The sequence below is a fragment of the Monodon monoceros genome, unplaced genomic scaffold (assembly GCF_005190385.1).
Source record: "Monodon monoceros isolate NGI ecotype Baffin Bay Population unplaced genomic scaffold, NGI_Narwhal_1 Super_Scaffold_11, whole genome shotgun sequence".
In the NCBI taxonomy this organism is placed as follows: Eukaryota; Metazoa; Chordata; class Mammalia; order Artiodactyla; family Monodontidae; genus Monodon; species Monodon monoceros.
This window is the reverse complement of record NW_021703767.1, coordinates 10602982-10628133: the sequence shown is the minus strand read 5'-3', so window position 1 is coordinate 10628133 and position 25152 is coordinate 10602982. Positions and strand designations below refer to the sequence as shown.

At 46.0% G+C, this 25152-nt stretch overlaps 1 protein-coding gene across 3 annotated transcripts in view; it reads right to left on the bottom strand.

The window, feature by feature from the left end:
- RCAN1 (regulator of calcineurin 1) overlaps window positions 1-25152 on the bottom strand; it is a 94924-nt gene that overhangs the window by 4619 nt on the left and 65153 nt on the right. For 2 of the 3 annotated variants that reach the window (XM_029214672.1, XM_029214674.1), the window contains exon 2: window positions 1157-1330. In XM_029214672.1, coding sequence (XP_029070505.1) covers window positions 1157-1330 — 174 coding nt within the window. Of the gene's footprint in view, window positions 1-1156; window positions 1331-4049; window positions 4389-25152 lie in introns of those variants that run through there. The other variant, XM_029214673.1, reaches the window with a different exon arrangement.

The window sequence follows — 25152 nt, the reverse complement described above, 5'->3', positions numbered from 1 at the left end:
GGGGCTCTGAATCAGATGCCAAAAGTGAGGAAGGAAAAATACATCTGCCTTCCAGGATACATATTTAAAACAATAATGATAAGGAACAATGACCAAGATCCTAGTTTGGGCTTAAAAATTATACCAGTGATTAGAGGGCTGTTTGGAGAGATCTTACATCGAAATGTTACCAGTTTGGATTTTCTTTGTTCTTTAGTATCCTCCCCCCACCCCAGAAAAATCACAATGAACATGCATTTACTTTAATAAACCAGAAAAAGTCGTGGAGAGACCAAGTAATTACTTATATGGAGCCCCACCAAACGTAGAAGGGAATTTGCTCCTAAGGATCCAAGGTTGAAGCCTGCGCCTCGCACTTACCACCAGGGGGCAGGGCATCCCGGCTCTCATTTACCCTGGAAGGGCAAGTTCACCTTCGCGCAAGGTCAGGAAGCCCCTCTACAGGATCTGCTCCCGTACTGGCAAGGGGAACTCAGGGCCCCAATGGGGGTCTCTTTCACCAGGGAGCAGCGTCCGAAGAGCCCCTGCCCCTCCCCCTGCCAAGACGTTAGACTCCGGTAACATCATCAAATGGAACTTTGTGAGCTACCTAGAAGGCAGTTGCCCGGGGAGGCAGGAAGGGTGATGCAGGAGAAACAGCAAACCCGCCGCACAGCTCCCGGGAATGCCCTGGGGCCGGGACCCCCGCTTACCAGAAGTATTTCTTAGCATTTGCTACCTGCCTGGTGAACCCATTTTTTTCCTTGCAGGCCGGGTCTGGCAGCCCCGTTCTGATGCGCAGGACCGGCTTGCAGATACCAGCTCTCCAGGAGTGAGCGGGCTGCGGGGACCCAGCGCAGAGCCGAACCGCTCTGGCCCGGGGTGGGGTCAAGGGTAGCCACGCCCACGACGCTGCGGTCCTCCACCTTCCTGAGTCAGGAAAGGCTCTCTTTCTCCCCTCATCACTCAACCCATAAGGTCATCTCTGAGGGCACTTTCAAAGACACCCCGATGTCTTCTTAAAATAGGTGACATGAAAAATTTCGAGTATGACTTTTGCCCTTCTCAAGATGATTTCTTGGAGTTTTAAATCAGCCTATACGTAATGGATGTCTAAGCTACTTTTAAGGGTGGGAGGGAGGAGGGAGAAGGATGGGTATCAATGAACTCGATTCACCTGAGCAAAATATAATTTCATTTCCTTTCCAAGAAATTCCGTCTTATGTAGCTGGAGTCTGGCATCCGCTGCAGATAATGGGTTGCTGAAGTTTATTCTGACTCGTTTGAAGCTCTTAAAATACTGAAAGGTGATATCTTTGTCATATGTCCTAAAGAGGGATTCAAATTTGGCCTGAAAAATAAAAATAAAAGGAGTTGAAATTTACCTGCATATGACCTTTGACTGGATGACTTCATTACATTTCTTATGGAGGAACCAAATTATTAATCATGTCAAGAACTTCCAACTTTTTTCTTAGAGAAGACAGAAAACCCACCTTTCTCCTCTGGGGAGATTCTGCCCTTTTAATATATGTGATTTTATACAAAAGTAAGAATGTACGATTTACTAAATTCATTTAATCAGCTGAACAATTACCAATACTTCAACACTTCTTACAGTCACGGAAACATTCTTTTTAAAAGTAGAAGGAACATTTTCATTTGGTCATTTGTCACCCTTCTGGCCTGCCAGACCCTATTGTCCTGTGACCCCCCCCAGTCTAGTGAGCTCCAATCCCACCACTCAGCTCAGGGCATTGCTTTGTCCATCAGATATTGCTTTTGGACTTAAAAGCACTGGAGCTAATTTCAAAAAAAAAAACAACAAACATTATTATTGAATTGGTAACCAATGAAGTTAATGAAAAGGCTTGCATTTCTTAATGTAAAGGAAGCAGTTTTTAAAAAATTCCCATTATTATTTTCCCATTCAATCTGTTACGTTTTAACTCTCTAAAATAGTAGTGGTTTCAAAAATTAACATTCTGCCAATGAACTCATTTCTGCACGCTGGCTTTAATATATGTACAGATCTAGCTCTAGTGTTGAAAGAGCTAGTGAACACTATAAAACAGCATGAGCTCTTAGAATTGAAATGCCCAAGTTCAAGGACAAAAAGCCTAGATTCACGAGAGCGTTCATCAACTCCTGGGAAAAGCTCTAGGGAGCGACCCCCGGTGGGGTCCTGGGTGCGGGTGCCCTTGGGGGGACCTGGGAGGCCACTGAAACCTTTCTGACGAGAGAGGGAGGTGATGGACAGTCTTGAAACTTCCAGAAAGATTATGCAGGGACTTTTAGTCACCGAACTTTCTGAATCTTTTTTCAGACTAAACTGTGAGGATGGTGAGAGGCAGATGGGGGTGGGATGGCAGACGGTGAGAGCCCAGATGGGGCAGCATGCCCTCCACCCAGGTGACTGGTGAGAAGGGGAGGCCCTGGAGCCTACAAGTACCCTGGAGACCTATGCAGAGCACGGTGCTTCTGCAGAGGGGAGAGAGGATTCCCAACAAGAAGGGAGAACATCTTCGAGGATATTCATGGCTAGAAAGCGGGGGAGGGGAGGGGCCCTCCTGTCGGTCAGTGCCTGGTCCACAGGGCAGGGCTGTGGGCAGGTCCTGCATTCCCTGCTGGCTGGTGTCTCCACCAGGCAGGTGGCTCAGGGGGAGTGGGAACAGCTCACAACCGTCTTCTCTTCGAATTCGCCGGCTTCTCTTTAGTTGATGGAAATGTCTGTGACTTTCCCACGAGGGGTGTTGCAGAGGCAAAGAATGAGAAAGAATGCACAGCAGATGTTTCAGCTGCGATTTCATCTGGCTGCACGTGGCTTGTTCTCCACCCCTCCCGAGCACGGGGCAAGTCTGGGGCGTAAGGGTGTCTGCGCAGATCTGGAATTTCACACGACCTCATCCATAGGCACTGTGACCAACTGCTTAGTTTTAAAGTTATCATTCATAACTTAAGAGAGATGACTTTGCTGAATATTTTTAGAATACAAGTCAGGGCTTAGGACCAGAACCCAAGAGAACCCACACTATCTTGTTAATTTCATATTGCTATTATGTTATTAGTATTCTCTTATAAAATAATCTTATTTGTTCCAATAACCAATACCTAGTAATTATAGTTATTGGATGGCATCTCTACTTAATTAAGTAAATCAGTGATTTTACTCATATAAGGCTAACATTAAATACATAGACTTTGTAGTACTTTTACACGTAGAACATGCTCTAATATCTAGTTCAAAAACTACAGTCCCGGCTCGCAAGCATCGTACACAGTTATGGAGTTAAATTTGATTAGAAAAAAAGAAAGGAACCTTCTGATGTCTCAGTAGGGCTTTGGGTATAAAGGTATAACGTGATCACTGCCCCCCGAACAGAACATACAGAATTCATTCATATATAATATTGTTAGAGATCAATTAGATAGCTTCGTAGCTACTGATGAAAATCTTACATTTTAATCAAATGAAGAAGAAAAGCATAGTAATTAAAATTACTAATTATATTAATAACCATCAATGAGAGCTGCTTCCCAGGAGGTATACTCATCCCACACTTAACTTATGTATCCAGTTTTATTATTTATTTGCTATGGCTGCATTTTCTCCAGCTAGAGAAATCTGGAAACTTGAAGACAGGCCCTTGTAATTCCTGCAAACATTCAAATATCTTTCCAATATTGATTTTCTGAGATAAAAATCAATGTATCCTGAACTCTAAATGTCAAAGTGAAACATTCTGTTCACTGTCAGAAAAGTCCTCCCTCCAAAAGTTTACTTATTGATACAGCCCACACAGAATGAAAAAACACCACGCCAAACCCTCCCTTACTAACTGGTCAAGGGACACAGATGCTTTTAAATATTGAGAGCTTTAAAAATTCCTTCACAGTTAATTCCTCAGGCAACACCTTTTGATTTTTAAGGCTCAAAGCATTCTGGATGTATTTCAAAACCCCCAAACCCACAAGACAGCCACATACCCCACCAAGTCTTTCAGCTAATAGTCCCAATTAACATAATAGTTTGAAAACTCTCAAAAATCACATTATATCAGAAGCCTTACCCTGGTTTCACTTTCGCTGAAGATCTCACTGTTTGCCACACAGGCAATCAGGGAGCTAAAACTGTAGTTAAAGTTTCTAAAGTGCATCTTGCTTTCTTACAGAGAAAGCTACAATTCCCGCAGTCAAGCCCCAAGTAAGGTTCCTTTACCAGAGGCTGTAGGTTCTTTCTCGAGCCCTCACTTATAAAGCACCGAGGTCCAGCCCCCACCGGGAAAAAAAAGCACCGCTTCCAGAGCATCCTGTTTGGACACCAAATTCCTGAGTCAAGTCCTACTTGCTCGCAGGCAGGCAGAGACAGAGTGTAAGTTTCTACTGGAAAGAGGTGACGTCAACACCTTAGTCATTTTCCCTATGCTAATTAACTTTGCTTGGGGAGGATGGAAAAAACTGCCGAGGTTTGCTGTGCAGCTGCTTTATCTACCCCTCTTGCAGCATAGTTTCCACTGGTAGTAATTCCATTCAGCCACTCAGTCACCAGGCTCCTCGGCTGAATGGGACGACCCTTCTTAAGATGGAAAATGTGACAGAGGAACAGGAGGAAGGTCTACAGCAGTAAACAGTAATTAGCCTCCAGGGAACTCTCAAGGCTTGGAGAAACCTGGAAACCGAAGTCTTGGCAAGTTGTTTGATCTCTGTAATTTCCTGAACGCTTAAATCAAAGTTTCAGATGCTGGGGTATTAGAGAAAACATTTTGAAATCAGTCTTGGTCAATGAACTCTGCTTTTAAAGAAAAAGTGGACTTCATTTTGAAATACGGCCTTTTTTTTTTTTCTGATTAAACTTTATTGGAGGAATGTCCTAATTCCCACTTGTATTCCACAGTGAGAATGTGAGAAGAGATCCTAGGATTTTCATTGGAAAACTTTATTATTGTAATTTGAGAACCAGGAATATGCAGCACGTTGATCATTTTCTAACAGCTGCTAAATTCGGGAAAAGATACAAAAATATTTTAGAGGATCTAGCCTCTGAAGTTGAGAAAAGAAACATTCAGAGGTTGTCTGCTTAGAGACTCACAGACTGAAGGTTTTTGTTTTTACTTTAATTAGGAAAGGAAGAAGAAATAGGAAGAATGTACACTACAATTGAAAAGTTAGTTCAGTTGGCCTTTTTTCAGGTAAGATGTCTGGTCTTGGAGAAGCACACTGGGTGTCAGGATGCCCGTTCTTTGAAAAGGCTGCAACTCTTTTTTTGCAACTTTTTACTTTATTACTTTTAAAATTGAAGTATAGTTGATTTACAATGTTGTGTTAGTTTCAGGTGTACAGCAAAGTGATTCAGTTCTACATATCTATATCTATTCTTTTTCAGATTCTTTTGCCTTATTGGTTATTACAAGATATTGAGTGTAGTTCCCTGTGCTTATATATAGTCGTATGTATTTGTTAATCCCATTAAAAGGCTGCAAGTCTTTGAACTTCCAAGTACTTTGCTAGTTTAGGTCCCTATGGCAGTGTGAGTCCTAGGTCCTTCCTACTCATTATCACCTAAATGCTGTCTCATTATTTATAAAAACATTCTCTAGTCTAGAGGCGGACACCTCTTAAGCTTCCAAAAGTTAAGTTGAATCCTGCTATTCACATTTAAAAATTAACTACAAAGAATCATTAATGTCAGCCAATAATAAAAAGAATATATGCAATGGGAAAGAACAAACCAGAGCATTTATCCCTCCATAAAAGGAAATGCGAAGTCTTCTTGCATGAGTGAGCACTGCTTAATCTCCATGGATGGTGCCCTGCTGCCAGCTGTAGGGTTATGCAAGAGACCAGTTATGGTGTTTGCTTTGCCAAATTACCCGTAACTGCCAACCCAAGAGATCTAAGTGCATGTGTTCTAGAAGAGTTTCGAACGCTGTGAGATAGTATGGCATGCATCAAACGCCAAGAGGAAATGGTCCATTGGGTGGTGCTTGGTTCCGGGAACTGTGCCCTGGGATTGGCTGCATTTCGGTGCACAGCCTGCAGCGTACCCTGGAGGCACATGCAGGCTTTGGTGGTGGCCCGGGGGTGGCAGTGGGGGTATGGGAGGCCAAGGGGAAAGGCACGGGAGGTAGAAGGCACAGAAGTGCATTCCACTCCTCCAGAGCGGCTGTCCCTCCTTTTCTCTTTCTCCTGGAGTCCACCTTGGCGAATAAGGGTTAAAAGGAGATCAGAGGAGGAAGAGGAGGTTAATTTCACCATCTCCTCCTCGTCCTATTAAAACGCATGACATGAAGCTCCAACTCAGTCATGTGGGCAAATCTGGAACATTTCTGTTCATCTGAGACAACAGCACTGAACTCACCCAAATTTACAATTGTGGTTTCATTAATACAGATGGGATTAAAAAAAAAAAAAAAGGAATAGTGAGGTATTTGAAGATGGTTCAACTGTCTTTGCTCCTAGAAATAAATGATAAATGATAGATCTTTCATTAGGCTGTCCAGAAAGCCTCCCAAAACATGCAGTTCTGTACATGCCTTTGAATTGATGGTAAGCTCTATCTGAATCATATTTAGGGAACTTGAGTGCTTCCATTTCTAGATCAGAGATAGGGGCTCAAAGTTGTGGCCGACTGTAGGGAGGCTGGATTGGAAGCTGGCAAAAACCACCGGGTCACAAAGTGTACCTGAGAGAGATGGCACCTAGGGTCCAATAACACAGGCTTCCCACAGCGTGAGAGGTACGGAGCATGGACCTTTCGTGGTGCTCCAAAGCCCCGGCTGGCCAAGGGAACAGACACCTGTCCCTGAACCCAGAGGGCCTTCCTTTTACCGGCTCACCTGACAGTTCTTGCTAGGAATGTCCACTCTTCGACGGCACGTCTATTAGACATGAACTTGCACTTCTAAACGTCCTATGGTATTTGTCTATCCCTTGTGGTTTGAAAGGCAAGTACTTTTTTGATTCTTGTTTGCAAGTTGGATGTAAGTGATTTGAAGAAAGCAGGGCCCACAGCAACGTCTCATTAGAACTCTTGAAAAGCATACTAAAAATTGCACTTAAAATAGTAAAACAGGGGCTTCCCTGGTGGCGCGGGAGTCCGCCTGCCGATGCGGGGGACGTGGGTTTGTGCCCCGGTCCAGGAAGATCCCACATGCCGCGGAGCCGCTGGGCCCGTGAGCCATGGCCGCTGAGCCTGCGCGTCCGGAGCCTGTGCTCTGCAACGGGAGAGGCCACAGCGATGAGAGGCCCGCGTACCGCAAAAAAAAAAAAAAAAAAAAGTAAAACAGAAACCAGAAGTTAGAGAAGAAATGAAATGCTTGAGTCCGCTGAAAGCTTTAGATGTTTTGCATTTCTTCTATTCGCGCCATTAAAAATCTTAAATGAATCTCTTCAACCTGCATTTGCTTCCTGTGGCTCCAAGCAGTGAGAGCATATTTTCATTAAGAAGTTTCTATTTTCAGTGAGGAACAATTGAGGTTTATGTCGAAATCCATCATTCCCATCACAGCACTCTTAAAGCGTAGTGAGGATGACCTCAGCACGCCCATTATAAACCCCAAGGAGTTTACAACTACGCCAAGAATGTGCCACCAGTGAAGCCTTCTACAGAATGACCGCAGAGAGAAACCGAGTTCTGACTTTGCTGTGCAAATCAAAGCTGAGCGAAGAAGAAATCTGCAGATCTCCTGGGAGGGAAAATGGCACACCCGATTGAGATCAAAGGTATCAGAGAGTTTATCTTGAATGCCAATTAAACTTGTGTTTTAATGGAGCTTTTAGCTTCTGAGATAATGGGATAGCTTTACTGTTATTTAATATTCGTAACCCTTCCCTTTATAATGTGGAGCATTGTTCCCCCAACCTAAGTTACTGTACACAGGGGCCTCTGAGTCATCTTTATCACTTCCCAGTCTAAAAGGTGTTATTAACTGAGGGGACACTTCTTGTTCTCACTTGGAAACCAGGTTAATATCAACTTCCCAGCTGCAGTGAAGACTGAACAATCTGACATAGGCAGAGTGCCCAGCGTAATGCTTGCAACACAATCAGTGGTTGATGCATGTTAGCTGTGTTTCTAGTTCCCATTTCGTCGGTAAGGATACTGAGGTTCAGAGGGCCTCACTGTGTTGAGGAGTCAGGACTCACCCCGATCCTTTGACTGCAGATTCCATGGAACTATGCTTGCCTCGCAGCAGTGCCCTTTGGTACTTCCCCATCTCCATTCTCTCAGTCCCTCTGGCATCCTGGATGGCTTCCTCTCCTACGTGCCCCACTGGTCAATGGAGGGGTCTCTAGGTTCTCTGTAGCATCCTCCACCTGGCACTCCTGCACACCATTTCAGGCAGCCACAGTACCTTTCTAAGTGGCCTCGCTGTGGCCAATTTCTTACTGCTCCAAAATAGTGCGTCATTCCCACAACATAAAACTGCCCGAAGCTGAGCTTGATCACGTTCCTCTCCTACTGTAAAGATTTCAGTGACTTCCCATTGCTCTGTAGGTTAAAGGGGAAGATTTTCACTTGGTATTCATCCATGTGTCGATCCATGCATCTATCTACCCATTTGTTCTTTCACCCAAGCACAGTTCCAGGTGTTGGGGGTTCAGAGATGAAGACAGACAAAACCCTCTGCCCTCATGGAGCTAAACACACATGGAGTGTGTTTAGATAGTGGTAAGTGCTAGGAATAAGGCAGAGATGAGGGATAGGAAAAGCTGGGAAAAGGAGAGAGAGAAAGAAAGAAAGAAAAAGGAAGGAAGGAAGGAAGGAAGACTAGCCAGGGAAGGTGTCCCTGAGAAGATGACAGGTGGGTACATCAAGACCCGAAGGAAGTGGCGGAGTGAACCGTGAGATGCTCGGAACAGCATCTCAGGCCAGGGATCAGAAGGCACAAAGGCCCCTGGCATGTCCAGGCCCAGCAGGAGGCTCAGAATGGCTGTAGAGGAAGGACGTGGAGAAAGTGGTTGGGAGCAGGGCCACGCGAGACCTTGAGCCATTGGAAGGTCTCTGGCTTGCATGCTGGTATCAGAGGGTTTTGAGCAGAGGAGAGGCATGAACTAACTTCCATGCAACAGAACCACTCCAGTGTCTGGGTTCAGAAAAGAGGGAAGGGACAGGCTGGGGGCAAGGCACCCCTAAGGCATGAGACCTTCTCTGACTACAGAGCCCATGACTCCTCTAGGCAGCCCTCAGCTCTGCCTGCTTTCCTCAGTTCCGTCAGCCAGCTCCTCCCTAGTCTCTTCTCTGCCTGCCAAACTTCTATTCATCCTTCAAAGCCCATCACCAAACATCCGGTCTCCAGGAGGCACCCCTCCGGACTTTATGTTCTCTCCCTCCTTTAACCCCTGTGACCTCTCCCCCCCACCCCCCAGCTCTCAGTGCAGTCTGCCTGGCAGCCTAGTTATATTCTTGCCTGGCAATCTCCCTACTACAGTGAGAGCTGCTTGAGGGCACCACTGCCACTCCCTGGAGATGCGGATAAATGCTTGTGCAATTCAGGGACTACACCAGGGAGGGTCCATCTGAGACGGGCAAAGAGCCAGCATCCACCAGCCATCAAAGGGCCAAGGCCATCTGTGTTCCTAACTGGAGGGTTTCCAGTGCCTTTGGTTTGAACAAAGACCTCTTTTTCATTGCAGGGGGTGGTAAAGGTACAAGTTTGCTCAGCGGGTGCTGGTCACATTCCAGGGTGTACTTCCTCTGTCCTTGCTGCATGGTGGCTTGCAGGATGTCCAGGCATGGGACTGTACCACCAGCTCCAGACTCTGAGGCCTCACCCCTTGGACACTCCCAGAGGCCTTGTGACTCTCCTTAGGGGTCTGTGGCTGGGGTCTCGACAGCGCTTTGTCATTTGGGCAGAACGTGTTCAATTTAATATATGTTCACTTGTCTTTTTTAAATGCCTATTTTTTAGGGTGTGTTTTATAAGGTGCACAGTAGGGAGTAGAATTTGTATAGAAGTTACAAATAAAATGCTTTTATTGGCAGATGTACCAAAAATCCTTCATCCATGAGGTTCATGATCAAAGATGTTTGAAGGCCTATTGTCTCAGCAGTAGGGTGATTAAATTCCCAATTTTCTGCTCTTTTGTGACGATCACGTGTAAGAAAGAGAACAGGAAAATATTCTTCTTTCTGATTTCTAAAGGCGTTTCCATTTTTGTTCTCTCTGAAGGGTAATCAGGGAATGGGCTGGGGAGCCGGGCAGAGCCAGATGTGGGCTCGGGAATTTACTGCTCATAGAATTGCTTTATTACTGGTAAGATCTGCTCGGCCACAGGGAGGGGCCTTGTATGAAAGAAAATGTAAAACAAAGCTGATAACCTTTTTTTGTGGGACTTAGAAGGCTTTAACCAGAACTCCTTAGACAAGAGAGTGCCCTTGTCTCCCACTACAGAAGGTGATGCCTATGAATTCTAAATCTGAGCTGAGAAAACCATCTTTAATGAAAATCACCTTTATGTTTAATAACCATTAATCTTCTGAATCTGTAGGATAACACAAAAGAAGTGATATTGATACTAAGCTTCAGCCTGGGTCATTTTTGATACTTTGGGAAAAAAAAAGGAAAAGCCTGAAATATCATTTGATACTTTACACAGAATAGTACAAGATAGTATACAAATAATTTCTATTTCTGAGATAACGCGGAACTTCCTATTACTTAATTTTTTTTTTTTAAGTGGCTTATTGGGCTTCCCTGGTGGCACAGTGGTTGAGAGTCCGCCTGACGATGCAGGGGACACGGGTTCGTGCCCCGGTCTGGGAAGATCCCACATGCCGTGTAGCGGCTGGGCCCGTGAGCCATGGCCGCTGAGCCTGTGCGTCCGGAGCCTGTGCTCCACAGCGGGAGAGGCCACAACAGTGAGAGGCCTGCGTACCGCTAAAAAAAAAAAAAAAAAAAAAAAAAAAAGAAAAGTGGCTTATTGACACCAGTGCCACAAATGATGGAAGCAGTGGTGAAAATGCTAAACGCATGTTTTAGTAGAATGGCAATCATACTCTGTTAAAGCTTGTGGTGGAAATGAAGGAAAACTGCAATCACCCTCAAAAAAAAAAAAAAAAAAGAAAGAAAGAAATGACATAAAGTAAAATAAAACAACCAACTGATTGGGAGGAAAGCATGTTCAAATTGATACCTTAAAAAAGAAGTCACAGTTCATCCAAGATTTCATCTTGTTTGTTAAATTCCGTGTGCACTTGAAATCCCATTAACTCTTTTTTTTAAAATTTATTTTTATGTATTTATTTTTTAACTTTTTTATTTTATTTTATTTTATTTACATCTTTATTGGAGTATAATTGCTTTACAATGGTGTGTTAGTTTCTGCTTTATAACAAAGTGAATCTGTTATACAAATACATATGTTCCCATATCTCTTCCCTCTTGCGTCTCCCTCCCTCCCACCCTCCCCATCCCAGCCCTTTCCTTATTACCTCAATCTTTCCCTAGTACATGAAGGCTAACCGCCCCCTCTGTCACTTCTTGGAAATGCACTATTTGCAATGCTTAAGATGGAGAAATAGCCATAGGCAAATCAAAAGTATACTTAATGACCTGAAGACCAGCAGCCCCGGATTAAGGGAGGTAACATTTATTTAAAGCCAGCTGGGGCCAAAGCCCCCCTAATAATCCATCCTCAATTGTTCTCTTTATTCCTTTCCAGACCCACTTTGCTTTAATGATTGATTTTCACTTCTGCTTTGAAGCTGTTCTGAAGCCAGGGCACAATCCTGCAGTGACAAAAACGTGGACAAGAACACTGGTGTAGGGGCTTGGCTTCCCTGGTGGCGCAATGGTTAAGAATCCGCCTGCCAATGCAGGGGACACGGGTTTGAGCCCTGATCCGGGAAGATCCCACATGCCGCGGAGCAACTGAGCCTGCGTGCCACAACTACTGAGCCTGCGAGCCACAACTACTGAAGCCCGCGTGCCACAGCTGCTGAAGCCCATGCGCCTAGAGCTTGTGCTCCGCAACAAGAGAAGCCCCTGCAATGAGAGGCCCGCTCACACCAACAAAGAGTAGCCCCCCGTCACCACAACTAGAGAAAGCCCGCACGCGGCAACGAAGACCCAATGCAATCAAAAATAAATAAGTAAAATAAATTTATTAAAAAAAGAAAAAAAACACAGTAATGCTAAAGAAACAGAATGTTGGGGGAGACTATGGTCTAATAAAACTCAACTTTAAATTAAAAAAAAGAACACTCACACAGGGGTGGGCTGGTGACAGGCTGCGCTTGTGTTCATCGATCACCAGGACCTGGTTATCTTCCATTCCAGCTACAAACAGCTTTCACAACCCCAGACCGATTCATTCCCACCCAGTAAATCCCTTTACATTCAAAGGATGAGTTCGACACTGTTGTGTGAACGCTGACGGAAAAGCCCTGTTCCTCTCATTCTATGTTCCATACTCATCTCAGAAGAACTGACACAACTAAAACCCTGGGGGGCACATGTGCTGCCTTGAGGCAGGCCCGGATCCTGTTCTGGTTCTGGTAGGTTCTCCCAGGGAACCTGGCACAGCGCTGGGGGCACGCAGACACCCCCTCAATACCAGGTGAGTGACTGGCCAAACCAGAGTCGAAGGTCAAAAAAGAGGAAGGGGAAAAGAATGAGGTCAAACCGAACTCTGTAAATCTTTAGCACCAGATGTGAAACTCAGTTTTCAATAACTTGGCTACGAAGAGTTTTGTGTCCACACCCAGTTTTCAATCTCAGGATCTCAGCTCAGAAATCGTTGTTTTGCCAAGTTTGGGAGAAGAGAAAAGTATTACGTGTTCTTACCTACTCTTTCCATTACCACCCCCAGGCCCCATTTCCGTGTCTGTTGTTGGGAAGTTACCGACAGCACCACTGCATATGCTGTCTTTTCACACTGACATCGCCTTCATTGAGGATTATTTAAAAGTCGCCTGAGGAACCATCTCCTGTCGCCTCCATGAGGGTAACACAGTGATTCAAAACATACTTAACAAACAATAAACTCTAAACACAGGACAAACAAGGTATCACCACAACTTGGATATCATGCTTTTCACCATGAAAAGCAAGAACAATCATGCCAACTTTGTTCATTAGGAAAATTGGGGTGTTTATGGCAAGTGACTTAAAATTTGCACACCCATCTTTGCACCAGAGCATCTGAGAAGTGAGAGCTGCCTCCTTTCCATCAAGTCTAGAATGGCCAGGTTAGTTTACTGGTTGTGAACTGGCAGCCCCCCTTCCCCCAAATAAAAATATTAGTTGTCAACATTTAAACATTGGGAGGTTTCACATAGAAATAGAATTTCTGGTTTCTTTGGGATTAAAAAAAAAAAAAAAAAAAAGGAAGATGTGGCAATAATGGGCCCAGAGGTCTGCTCGGCAACGGCTGAACCCTTGGCTAAGCCCCTGCTTTTCGAATACCAGTGGCCCTGGTGCTCCCGACCCCAAAAGCATCTGAGTTTTTGGCCTCTAGCTTAATTTAGTAAGTCATCAAAAATAGATCAGTCACCTGCTTTGAGCCAGATACTGAGAGGTAGGGATACGCACAAAGCAGCTTACCCATCCATATCCCCGTGGCTCAAAATGTTCTGTGTCACATAATCTACTCCAAATAATACGTTGAGAGAGTGTGTCCCTCGCTCCTTACACAGCAATTCTTTATTTTTTTTCTGGCTCAACACATTTCTACGGGTGACTACCCGGGCATTTGCAGGATGTTCTCTCTACTCCTGAAATTATACTCTCATGCAAGTGAATGGCGGGGACGTTATTATAGGGCTGACCTAGATTCCGCTCAAACCACAGTTGGTTTCTTTAGCCATCATTAGGGCGACATGATTGGGCCATACCAGGGAGGCACACAGCACGACTGGGAATCAGAACTTAACGTATTTCTATAAAACTGGCTTACGATGAGTGAAGACAGAAGGGTTTTGTTATGGCCAATATTCAATGACACGGTTGGGAAGATGATCTAAAAGTAGACTGAGATACAGGTATTCTCAGGGTGTGCCTTCTAAGATAGTTTTTCAAAAGATCATTTTGAGAAGACAGCATTTTAAACTGCTCTTGTAAGATTCTAGGATACAGTTTGATCAATATTCTTATGTTGAACTAACTGTCGGAAGACGGAGGCTGACTTCACCCTTGAGTCTGAGCTGCCCTGGCGCTTCCATCCCGAGGGAGGTCGTGGTGGCACTATTGGCCCTGTGGAGGAGAAATTACGTGGCACATACAGTGATCAACCGTCAGGGTCTGCTGAGCCCCACTTCTGCTCTTATAACCCCCCCCCAACCAATCGAAAACCCAACAGGTATCCTCTGAGACAGAGCTTCTTGTGCAGGAGGTTTATTAGGGGCTTCTTCTGGGATCAACACCCAGGGAAGGAGAGGAAAGCGGAGGGGAGGGAGGGGAGGGGAGAAAAAGAGTCTGGGTAGAGGGAGAGTAGGGCTAACACGTGATCCCACTGGCAGCCTCGCTGGTTGGTCCTGTGGGGTGTTCTGAAGACAGGATGACCCTCATTGGAGCAGAAGGGCTGGGCCTTGATACCCCACATTGGTCAGCTCTGGGATGGGGGCGGTACCTTGAGAAGGAGGGGACTTAGCGGGGTGGCTCTCAGCTGAAGTCATCCCCAAAGGGGGCAAGTGACAGGGCGGCTGGGGGAAAAATCCATTATTCTTGAAGGGACCTGGGTGTGTCACTGTGTCCCTCAACCAACCAACCAATGAACCAATGAAACAGACCCAAAGTCAACGAACCAACAAGACCCAAATTCAAAGATCTACACCCTAAGTCAATCATCTGAAATTTCTGACAAATACGACAGACTTTAAACCGGACACCATGAAAATACGACTGATTCCACTCCAAATCATTAGCCCATCTCCCCAGGTAAGGAACTTCTAAAGGAATATGGTAGTGAACTGTAGTACACTCGATAGTTTAAACTTTCAGTGTAAACCAGGTCAACTAAAACCTTGAATAATGACTCAACCGTTTCCCTCCTAGGAGTTTATTCTAAGGAAATCCTCAGGGCTGTGGGCAAAGATTTAGATGCAAATACATTCCCTGTTATTTGCATATTCTTTATGCAAATAACACATTAGAACATGCTAACCATCCTATCAGTGACCAGCTAATAAGTATGCTGAATCAATGACTATAAAGCCACTCACACCTCACAGGAAGGAAGTGAAAACTACTTAACGACATAAAACGATGTTCACAACTTGCTGTTAAGAAAAGAAATGCAGGTTTCAAAGCAGTGTTTACTGTTGTGACTCCAATTTGGTGAAAAGAAAAAGCATGCACGTTAGTATTAAAGAAGATCGCAGCGTTTTCCTTCTTCGCTTCTTTGGACTTACTAGAATTTCTACAACGCACATTTATTACTTTTGCAATAACCAAATGGCTTTTCTCGTTCCCCTCCCCCCATTATATGTTCTATATCAATGGTCAAGGAAACCGTGGTTAACAGATACACTAAGTAAGGTGGAACGTTAGTCAGAGAGGAAATCTACTCCTTTCTTTGCATAGCAGTCTGCTGTCATGAATTTTAATTCCTTATGCACCATTCCCAAACCTGGTATTTTTAACTCATTAATATTTCGGAGTGCCAACTGTTGGAAAAATCCCACGTCTTACTTAAATACCTGTAAAGACAGGGATTTCACCAGGAAATATTTATTTTGCTTTTCTTTTGACGAGCTCTCCTGCCAGCCATCTTTATCTGGTGAAACGCCCAACTCATCAGCTGTATGTGCTGGAGCAGTCTCCACGGAGTCGAGGTCAAGCACTGGCCAGCACAGGGTCCTGCGATCCCGTCCGGCTCCACAGTGTGGGTCGCTAGGCTGAGCACTGCCTTAGTGTGAGCAGACCTCACACGGCTCCCGAGTGTGCTCATCTGAGAATATCTGATCTCGGGGGGAAAATCTCCCATCTGGGTCTTTCAAATGTTCCCAAGGGTGATGCCTTCTCAGAGCAAAACTATCAAGTTCTTTCCTGTCACTGCCATGTCACCACATCTACTGCTTCCTCACCTGTGTTTTTTTCCTCTGTTCTTCTGTCCCAGAATCACATCCAGGTCTTTTTTTTTTCCCTCTCCCTGGGACAGTCCTGCCCTCTGCATCTCCCTTCTAAGAAGACTGGAACGTACCTAATGAACTTTTCACCGTGACTGCATTAATGATGACAGCTATCTAATGTATAAGACCTCCCAGAGAATTTGTATTTAATCAGCAACTTCTGGAGATCAAAGTCTCAGCCCCCATGGAAGGCATCACTAAGGGGGAAAGTTCCACACAGGAAGTCAGTTATAGGGAAGAATTCCTTGGACAGGTGGGCTCTTCTGGGGCCGGGTGTTGCCTACCTGGAAATGAGACACACATTTTTTTGAGCATCTACATTGAGCAGATTCTTGTCTGGGCTGTTTGGAGTTAAGAACAGACTTCCATGCCTAAAGAAAATCACTCATTTGTTTCTTGTTCAACCACCATTTAACAAGGATCTACTCCGTGCCTTCTCGAACTCCACCGCTGGGTCAAATTACACCTATTACATATTCTCATAACACTGGGGACCTCTAGTTCTTAGTATTTATCATATTTTAACTGGTTTCCTCCACTAAACTAAGGGCAGACCAAGTCATGGACCCTGGAACACTTAGGACCCTCCATAAATATTTGTTGAATCAAGCATGCAGCTAAGTACCTGACTCTTCACTGCAGACACAGAGAAGAGAAGGGCATGACTCTTCCTTCAAGAACTCACAGTCAAATCCATCGTGAAATTCTTACTAAGCCATTACCAGGTGTCCCGTACTCTACGAGGGGGTTCAAAAGCCTAAGCCACAGCGCCTGACCTTACAGGGGCTTAAGATTGAAGCTTGGGAGATAAGACTGCCACTCCAGTAATGTGATAACATGCATGAGCCCCATCTGTGTTGCAGGCAGTAAGAGCTCAGGATACTGGAGTTGGAGGGCGGTGACCAGGGATGATCCTATCTCAATACTCCATTAGTCCAGTTACAGAAAGTCCTGTGGATTAAGGCCTTGAGAATAGGGTTAGATCTTAAATAGGTGGGGAAAGGATATATTCCTGTATTTTCTCATTACTACTTGAATAAAAGGTATTAGGAAAGTTAACATTTTCTTCATCCACTTCATCCGTGCAGAATCAAATAAGGAGCTGCTTTTATTAAAAGACATATACAGTTTGTTCATTTTGAACAAATTTCTTTGACTGCCTGCATTTTGGTGCAGCACTGGTTAAGTGTTGGTATTTGTTAATCTCATGTCCTGGATTTCTTGGGAAATCCTACTTTTGTTACTTTGTTTTATTCCTAAAATACAAACGATTCGTGCAATACATGTGGCTATGTTTTTAACATTTTGGTAAAAATACCAAAATAAATGAACATATTAGACAAAAATCTTCTGTTAGTTCACATAGCCAAACTGGGGCTTGGGGAATAATGTATCCATCAGTGTGCGGGCAGAGGAGGACGCAGCGGGCTACTCTAAAGGCAATTCTGGTAGATGGCATTTTCTGAAGACAGCTGCCACAAACCTCCTATCCCACATGCTCTTGTAGAACCTTGCCATTCCCCCATCAAGAGGAGGGGTGTGTATCCTCCACCCTTGAATGTGGGAGGGCATTTGTGAGTGTCTCAAAAGACACTGTATGGTGGAAATGACACCGTATGACTTCCGAGGCTAGGTCATAAAAAGCCATGCACTTCCGCCTTGTTCTCTTGGAACCTGGTCACCGTGTTTGTGGGAAGCCCAGGCAGCCCGTGGAGGGGCCCACGTGGAGGGGAACTGAGGCCCCTGGCCCAAAGCCCTGGCTGAGCTCCCAACCGACCTGCCAGCCATATGAGTGTGACATCTTGAGAGTGGGTTCCCTGGCGTCCAGTTAAGCAAACCCAGCAGACGCCACATGGAGGAGGGAAGACCCATCTCCGCACGAACTGCAGATTTATGACCAAAATAAAGGATTGTTGCTGTTTTAAGCCTTTAAGTTCTGGGTGGTTTCTTTCCCAGCAATAGTAACTGGAACAACATTTCAGAGATGGCAGAAGTGACAAGGCCTCTGTAACTGATTAGACTTGGAAAGCAAGGAAGGAAAGACCAACGTGACTGACTGCTTTCCCACCCAGAGTAGGATCCTTAACAGGCAGAGGAGTTAGAGGAAGGGTAGGTGAGGGGTTGAGGCTGGGACGGTGACTTTGGCTTCTTGCCATTTATATAAAGTGGCCTGCTTTTCACCTGTCCATCGACGAGAGGTACATAAGAGTGTAGACTCTGGAGCCAGCCTGTCTGGGTTGGAGCCCTGGCATTGCCGTTTCTTAGCTGTGTGACCTTGGGCAAGGTTCTGAACTCCCACGTGCTTCAGTTTCTCTGTCTGTAAAAGGAGGATCACGATAACAGGACCTACCTCATAGGGTGGTTGTGACATTAATGACCTAATGTCTAAAAAGGGCTTGGCACTAAGGAAGTTCTAGGAAAATGTCTGCCGTTGTGATCCGCAGAAATGTGGGCTGAAGAACGGCCTTACGTGGTGAGGTGGGGTGAAGAACAGCCTCTCAGACGTCCATGTCCTAACCCCTGGAACTTTGAACATGTGACCTCACATGGCAGAGGGGACTTTGCAGGAGGCACAGGGTCCTTAAGGACCCTGAGATGGGAGACGATCCTGGATTGTCTGGGGGCAGGTCTTTATAAGAAGGAGGCAGGAGGGTCATCAGGGTTGGACCCAGACATGATGTTGGAAGCAGAGATCATGGTGATATGGGGCTGTGAAGCAACGCTGTAGCCTCTAGAACCTGGAGAAAGGCAAGGGAACAGATTCTTGAGTTTAGCCCACTGAGACTGATTTTGGAGTTCTGACCTCCAGCACTGTAAGATAATAAACCTGTGTGGTTTCAGGCACTAAATCTGTGGTACTTTGCTACAGCAGCAATAGGAAACTAATCCAGATTTTAACCTTGAGGAAGGTGGCTTTATAGAACATGGAGCAGATAGAATGAAAAGAAGATGGGTTTTGGAATCAATAAAACATCTCTTTATTCCTCATCTCCTGACTTAGCATTGGTGGGACATTTTCTCTTTAATCTTAGCTTGCGGAGTAGCCGAAGCCCCGGCTCTGGTATGAGCACTAACTCCAGCCCTTGCTTGCTGGGAATCATCCATCAATGGGTACCAGCCAGCAAGACCACAGTGGTTATACATGGCCAGAATCTGGCCTGATCGGCTTGACATCCCTCCTGATTGGTTGGTGCCCACAAGCTCCTAGTTGCTATGAATTTCAAATATTACTACCTCTAGGCTTAAAACTCTGAGTGTCTTCTTCTGTAAATTAGGCGCAATCGAAGTCAAAGGTGGTGGAATTAGTGTAGGTAAGTAGTTCTCACAATGTGATTTCCAAAGCAGCAGCATCTCATTACCTGGGAATGTGTTAGAAGTGCAAAATGTTGCCTCACCTACTGTAGCTGGTAGAATTCTAAAATGGCCCATTCCCCCCCTTCCCTGGGGGACACGGCGGGCAGGACCATGGCCATGATGGATTTTACCCATGATTAGGTTATGTTACACAGCACAGTGTTTTGTTTTAACTTTTTTTTGGGGGGGGGAGGTGCTGCATCGTGCGGGATCTTTGTTCCCCGACCAGGGATCGAACCCATGCCCCCTGCATTGGGAGCAAGGAGTCTTAACCACTGGACCGCCAGGGAAGCCCCACAAAGTCCCTTTGTGAAAGGGAGATTAGCTAGGCTGAGCCCTTAAAAGCTACCGGGCTCCTTCTGAAGGCAGAGATTTGACGTGTGAGAAGAGAGATCCCTTGTCGCTGGCTTGAAGGAGGAGGGGGCCAAGTGGCAAGGATGTGAGTGGCCTCTCGGAGGGAGGGTAGTCCCGGAAGGAAACAGGGATCTGTTCCCAGAAGCAGATTCTTCCCCAGAGCTCCGGAAAGGAAGGCAGCCCAGCCTATGGCTCAGTTCTAGCCTTGTGTGACCCAGAGCAGAGAAGGCAACCACACCACACCCTGAGTCCCGACTACAGACCTGTCAGCTAATAGCTAATAAGCGGGTGTGGCGTTAAGCCACTCAATTTGTGGTATTTCATTATGCAGCTAAGAATTTACTTACTGAATCAGAAGCTCTGTGTTTTAGCAAGCCCTGCAGGTGACTGCGAGGCACACACAAGTTTGAGCACCTCTGGCGTCCATAAAGGGCCCACACAGCCGGGCCTGGCGCCGTTAGGTAGCGTGAGCAACAGCTGTGGTTGTCCTATCATATATTCTAAGGATCTTTCCGCTCCTTAGTTGCATTTGAAAAAGTTTTAAAAAGCACGAACGCACAAAATCTTCCACATGTGCCCTTTTCAGGTGTAAGATCAGACTGATCCCTGGACATTCTGCAAACACCAGACAAGGGGTCCATGCAAACTTCCCTTCTCCCCTTCAACCTAAGAGTCCAGGGCAGCTGGAGCTAATAGCCATAAAGCAGCGGCAGAAGGAAAGTTCGAAGGGAAGTGGGCCAGGGAAGGCAGGACCACATCCCATCTTCTGAGAAGCTGCAAGCAGGGGCAGGTTGACCAGAGTCTCTGAAACTATAAAAGCAGGACCTACCTCCTTGGGTGGTTATGAAGCTGTAAAGCCATGCCCGGGACTCAGCACAGGGCCTGGCACAGGGATGGGGGGTCAGGGGAACTGGTCCTGCCTTTGTCCCCTTTATCATCTTCCTCCACTTCATCCTTCTGCATCCTTCTCACTTCTCCCAGCTTTTTTTTTACTCCTTTTTTTTTTTTTTTGCGGTACGCGGACCTCTCACTGCTGTGGCCTCTCCCGTTGCGGAGCAACAGGCTCTGGACGCGCAGACTCAGCGGCCATGGCTCACGGGCCCGGCCGCTCCGCGGCATGTAGGATCTTCCCGGACCAGGGCACGAACCCGTATCCCCTGCATCGGCAGGCGGACTCTCAACCACTGTGCCACCAGGGAAGCCTTTTGACTCTTTTTTTGATTAGTGTTAGCTTGGTTTATTTTTTTCCACCCACTTATTTTTAATCTATATGTACCTTTATATTTAAAGTGGGTTTCTTATGGACAATATATGGTTGGCCTTGTTTTTTGATCCACTGTCACAATCTCTGTCTTTTAATTGGTGCATTTGACTATTGACGTTCAAAGTGCTTACTGATTTAGCTGGATTCGTATCTGACATATTTGTTAGGATTTCTCTCTCCTTTTAAAATCCTTGCCAGTTTCTTACCCTGCATCATTCTTTCCATCTCTCTGGTTGGTTCCTGTGTCATCCCCCTCCCCCCACCCCCTCTACTCCTGTGAGGACTCCTTCACAGTGGGCTCTCCTGAGGGTCCTGGTGCAGGGTAACACGTGTGGATGGCCAAGGACGCTTTTGCGTGAACTTAGGGAAGCCTGTTTATCTGAAGGCATGGCTGGAAGCTCCACCCGATTCTCTGCAGGACGGTCCACAGACAGGACCTGGAGCACAGAGAGGAGGATGCGTCTTGGGAAGGATGCTGGAAAGTGAGCCTCAGAAAACGCACTGCCACGTCCTCTCCTCTGAGACGTTCCCAACTTGGGTGTTAGAAATGGCCTGTCCTTCTCTCCGTCAGCCCTTCTATGGCCTCCATTTGCTTTCAGGAGAAAACCCGGCATCATGACCACAAGTGGCTCTTGCTGCCTCTTGGTGCAGGACCCGCCCTCGACACAGTCCAGCTCCGGCCACTGTCCTGGTTCATCGATGCTGCCCAGGCTGGTCTTCAGGTCTCAGAACCTTTATCTGGGCTGCCGTCTACCTGGAGCATCTCCCGGGCATCTGCTCTGGGCTGAGTCCTACTTGAATAACAATATAAACATCACTCCTCAGAGAAGCTGCCCCTGGCCCCACACACACGGGGAAGCCCTCTATTAAGTACTCCTTTTCCTTCCTGGCACATATGACAACGGTAATTGGTCTGGGGTTTAGGGCTGGAAAATGACCTTCCTGCTGCTGGCCACACTGCCACATCTTACCCGGGTCCCAGCTCAGCAACTCTCTGTTGACTGAGTGACCGAATGAATTAATGACCACGCTCTCTGTCAACTCCAAAATACTGATCTAAAAAGAGGAATTTAGAAAAAAGAAAAGAAAAAGATATCTGGTAGTGCTTTTAAAAAAAATTTATTTATTTTTGGCTCGTTGGGTCTTCCCGCTGCGCGCGGGCTGTGCGCGGACTCCCTCCAATCACAGCGAGCGGGGGCCCCTCTTGCGGCAGAGCACAGGTTACAGGTGCGCAGGCCTCGGCGGCTGCGGCACACGGGCTCAGCAGTTGTGGCTCGTGGACTCCAGAGCGCAGGCCCAGCAGTTGTGGCGCATGGGCCCCGCTGCTCCGCGGCATGTGGGATCCTCCCAAACCAGGGCTCGAACCCGTGTCCCCTGCACTGGCAGGCGGACTCCCAACCACTGCGCCACCAGGGAAGTCCCTGGTAGCTTTGAAGACTTGTAAATGAGTGAGTGACGGAAAATCTGATTTGGGGATTCCTTTCCTTAGTCATTCAACAAGCATCTTTCTGAGCATCTTCCCTGTCCAAGGAGCCAAGCTGGTCTCCGAGAGAGAGCAGGTGAAGCAACACCGCCTTGCTCTCGGGAAGCACCCACTTTAGGTCAGAGTAAAAGGCCGGTACTCGGAACTACCCTTTAAGTCTTAGCAAACAGCAGTATGAGTGATGCGTGCGGAAGAAAGGGAGCCCAGGGTACCACTGGGTGCAGGTCGGGAAGCCTCGTAAGGCTGTGCTACACGAACTCCAAGATCCATCCCTGAAGGCCAGTGGGCAGTTCGATAGATGGAGGCATTTGATATGTGGACGAAGCTTCTTCTCCAGCGCTGTCAGCCGTGTGAGAGCCACTGGGACCACCTTTCCAGTGCTCTGTGCCTGCAATTGGGGGTGGGCTTACTGGCCGTCTGGGTCAGCAACCCCGGCGACTTCTCAGTGGGATATGAGCTAAACCAGGAGGCGAGAGCAAAGCAGACTCACAAGAGCAGCCCCCCTCTACCCCGGCCTTGTTTCCATGTCATGTCACTTCAAGTTTTCTTCTCGCTCTGGTCGGGAGACTACAGCATCACACAATGGGAAGTGTGGGCTGGTCAGCACGTGCCACTCACCCTTCCAAGACCCGGCCGGAGGACAATCTGAACCCCGACTTGACATTTTCCAACAAAAGTTTGTACCAGTGACGTACAGTGGATCCCCACTGAAAGCTGATCTGAGCCATGACTAAGAAGGTCATTTTGGAAATAAGGAAGTGTATTTTGGGTTCCTTGTGGTTTCTGATGAAAGCTGCTGCAATGTGGGACACGGGTGAAAGAAAATTGAGAAAAGAGATGAGTTCGCTCAGCCTGTCCCTGTGAAGAAGGGGGGAGATGAATGAATGGGAAGATCCTTTATGTCCTAAGAGTCTGTGAGCCTATGGCTTGTCTCAGCGTTTCTCAACGCTTACACTCACGACGTTTTAGACAAAACAGATCTTCCTGTGGGGTCCTGTCCTTTGCATTCTAGACTGTTTCAGTGACCCCCTCCCAGATGCCAGCAGCTCTCCCCGTCGCTGCTGCAACCCCAGCGTCACCCACGGATCTGCAAACGTCCCTGGGAGGAGGATTTTAGAACTCTGGGATCTAAAATCAAGCAGGATTATTCTAACGTCCTAAGAACAGCCCCAGCGCGCCAAACACATTCACTTAACGTCTTGTTCAACAGGAAGGAATGACCTCTTTTAATATAGAGCTCCTTTGAGACATGTCATTTCAACTGGGTCCAAAGGAGATACTGTCCGAGTCTCAACTGCTCAGCTGAACACATGGAAAAATGTTGGGAGATTTCAGTGCATCTTGAATAAGAGGAAATCCCTCAGAGATATGACATGCTCTTTGATCATTAGAAGGATGGTAAAAGAAAGTGATTTACAGAAATAAAACGGATAACGAACATTTTGGTGACTCAGAAAATGCCTAGAAATCACATCAGGCCAAAGTTCACTTTTTCCATTAAAACCACCCCAAAACTCTGCCTAATAACAACGTCCCGCTCCAAACATTTGCCAACAGGCTGAGAACTTACTACACTTTGGCTCTAAGAGGAAATGACATAAAAATACTGACTCGATTCCTTGTTCACAGTTTCTTCCTTTCCCTTAGGTTTTGTTTTAAATGTAAAAAACATTTTCTTTGTTTCAAACTAAGCAGGCTTTAACTTAAAATCATTTACTGGGATAATTGAGCATTAAATTATTTGAAAAATCCCAATAATGCTGCTATTATATCGTCAACAGGTGTGTAACTACTATTTATTTTCGAAGCAGATACAAAGAAGGTGCTACACCTATGAACATGAAAGAAAAATCGCCGTAGCTTAAAACTGTCTTTGTAGTTTGAAGGTAAACACAATGTTCTCAAATACTAAGTTATTGTAACTCTCCAGCTCAGAAAGTAGAAGTCAGAAGGCATTTACCGCACCAGGAACCGAAGAATAGGAGGAAGCATGTTCAAAATAGCAATGGGTTTTTCCCTGAGATGTATATTTTACAAGAAATGTTCAATTCCATTTTAGATATGGAAACAGTGTGTTTTTCCCACTAAAAGGGGAAACAGGAAGGGTATAAGTAGCTTCTCCCATTACTGTATCCTATCTGGAAAATTTAAAAGGTGGAGAAATGATTAGTCATAAGTGCATGACTTGTTAAAAATGACTTTCTGGATAACAGGGACATACCTGCATGAATGAACATTTCCCACAACCTCTATATTGGGATCCTTGCTTTGGAAAGGCTTACGTAGTAAGCAAGACAGTGGATTTTGGTGGCGGTGTTTTGTTTGGAACCCAAAGGGTCACAGAAAAATTTCCACCAGGCTGCAGCCATGCCACCCCCAGAACCAAGGGGCAGTGGTGTCAGGGAAGGACTAGGGTCCCCAGCACCCGGGCATCTCAGGACCTGAGCCCAGGCATGGGGACTCTCCCAGCACACCTGAGAGATTGGGGTATTTCCAGTGGAACCAAGAGAAGAGCTTTCATGGGTGATCTATTATCTCCACAGTTCTCTCCTCACCTGCTCCCTGCCATGTAGGCAAATACCCTCTAGGAGACAGAAAATTTGGCAACAATGGTCCCAGCAGAAAAAGTAAAAACCTGTCATGAAG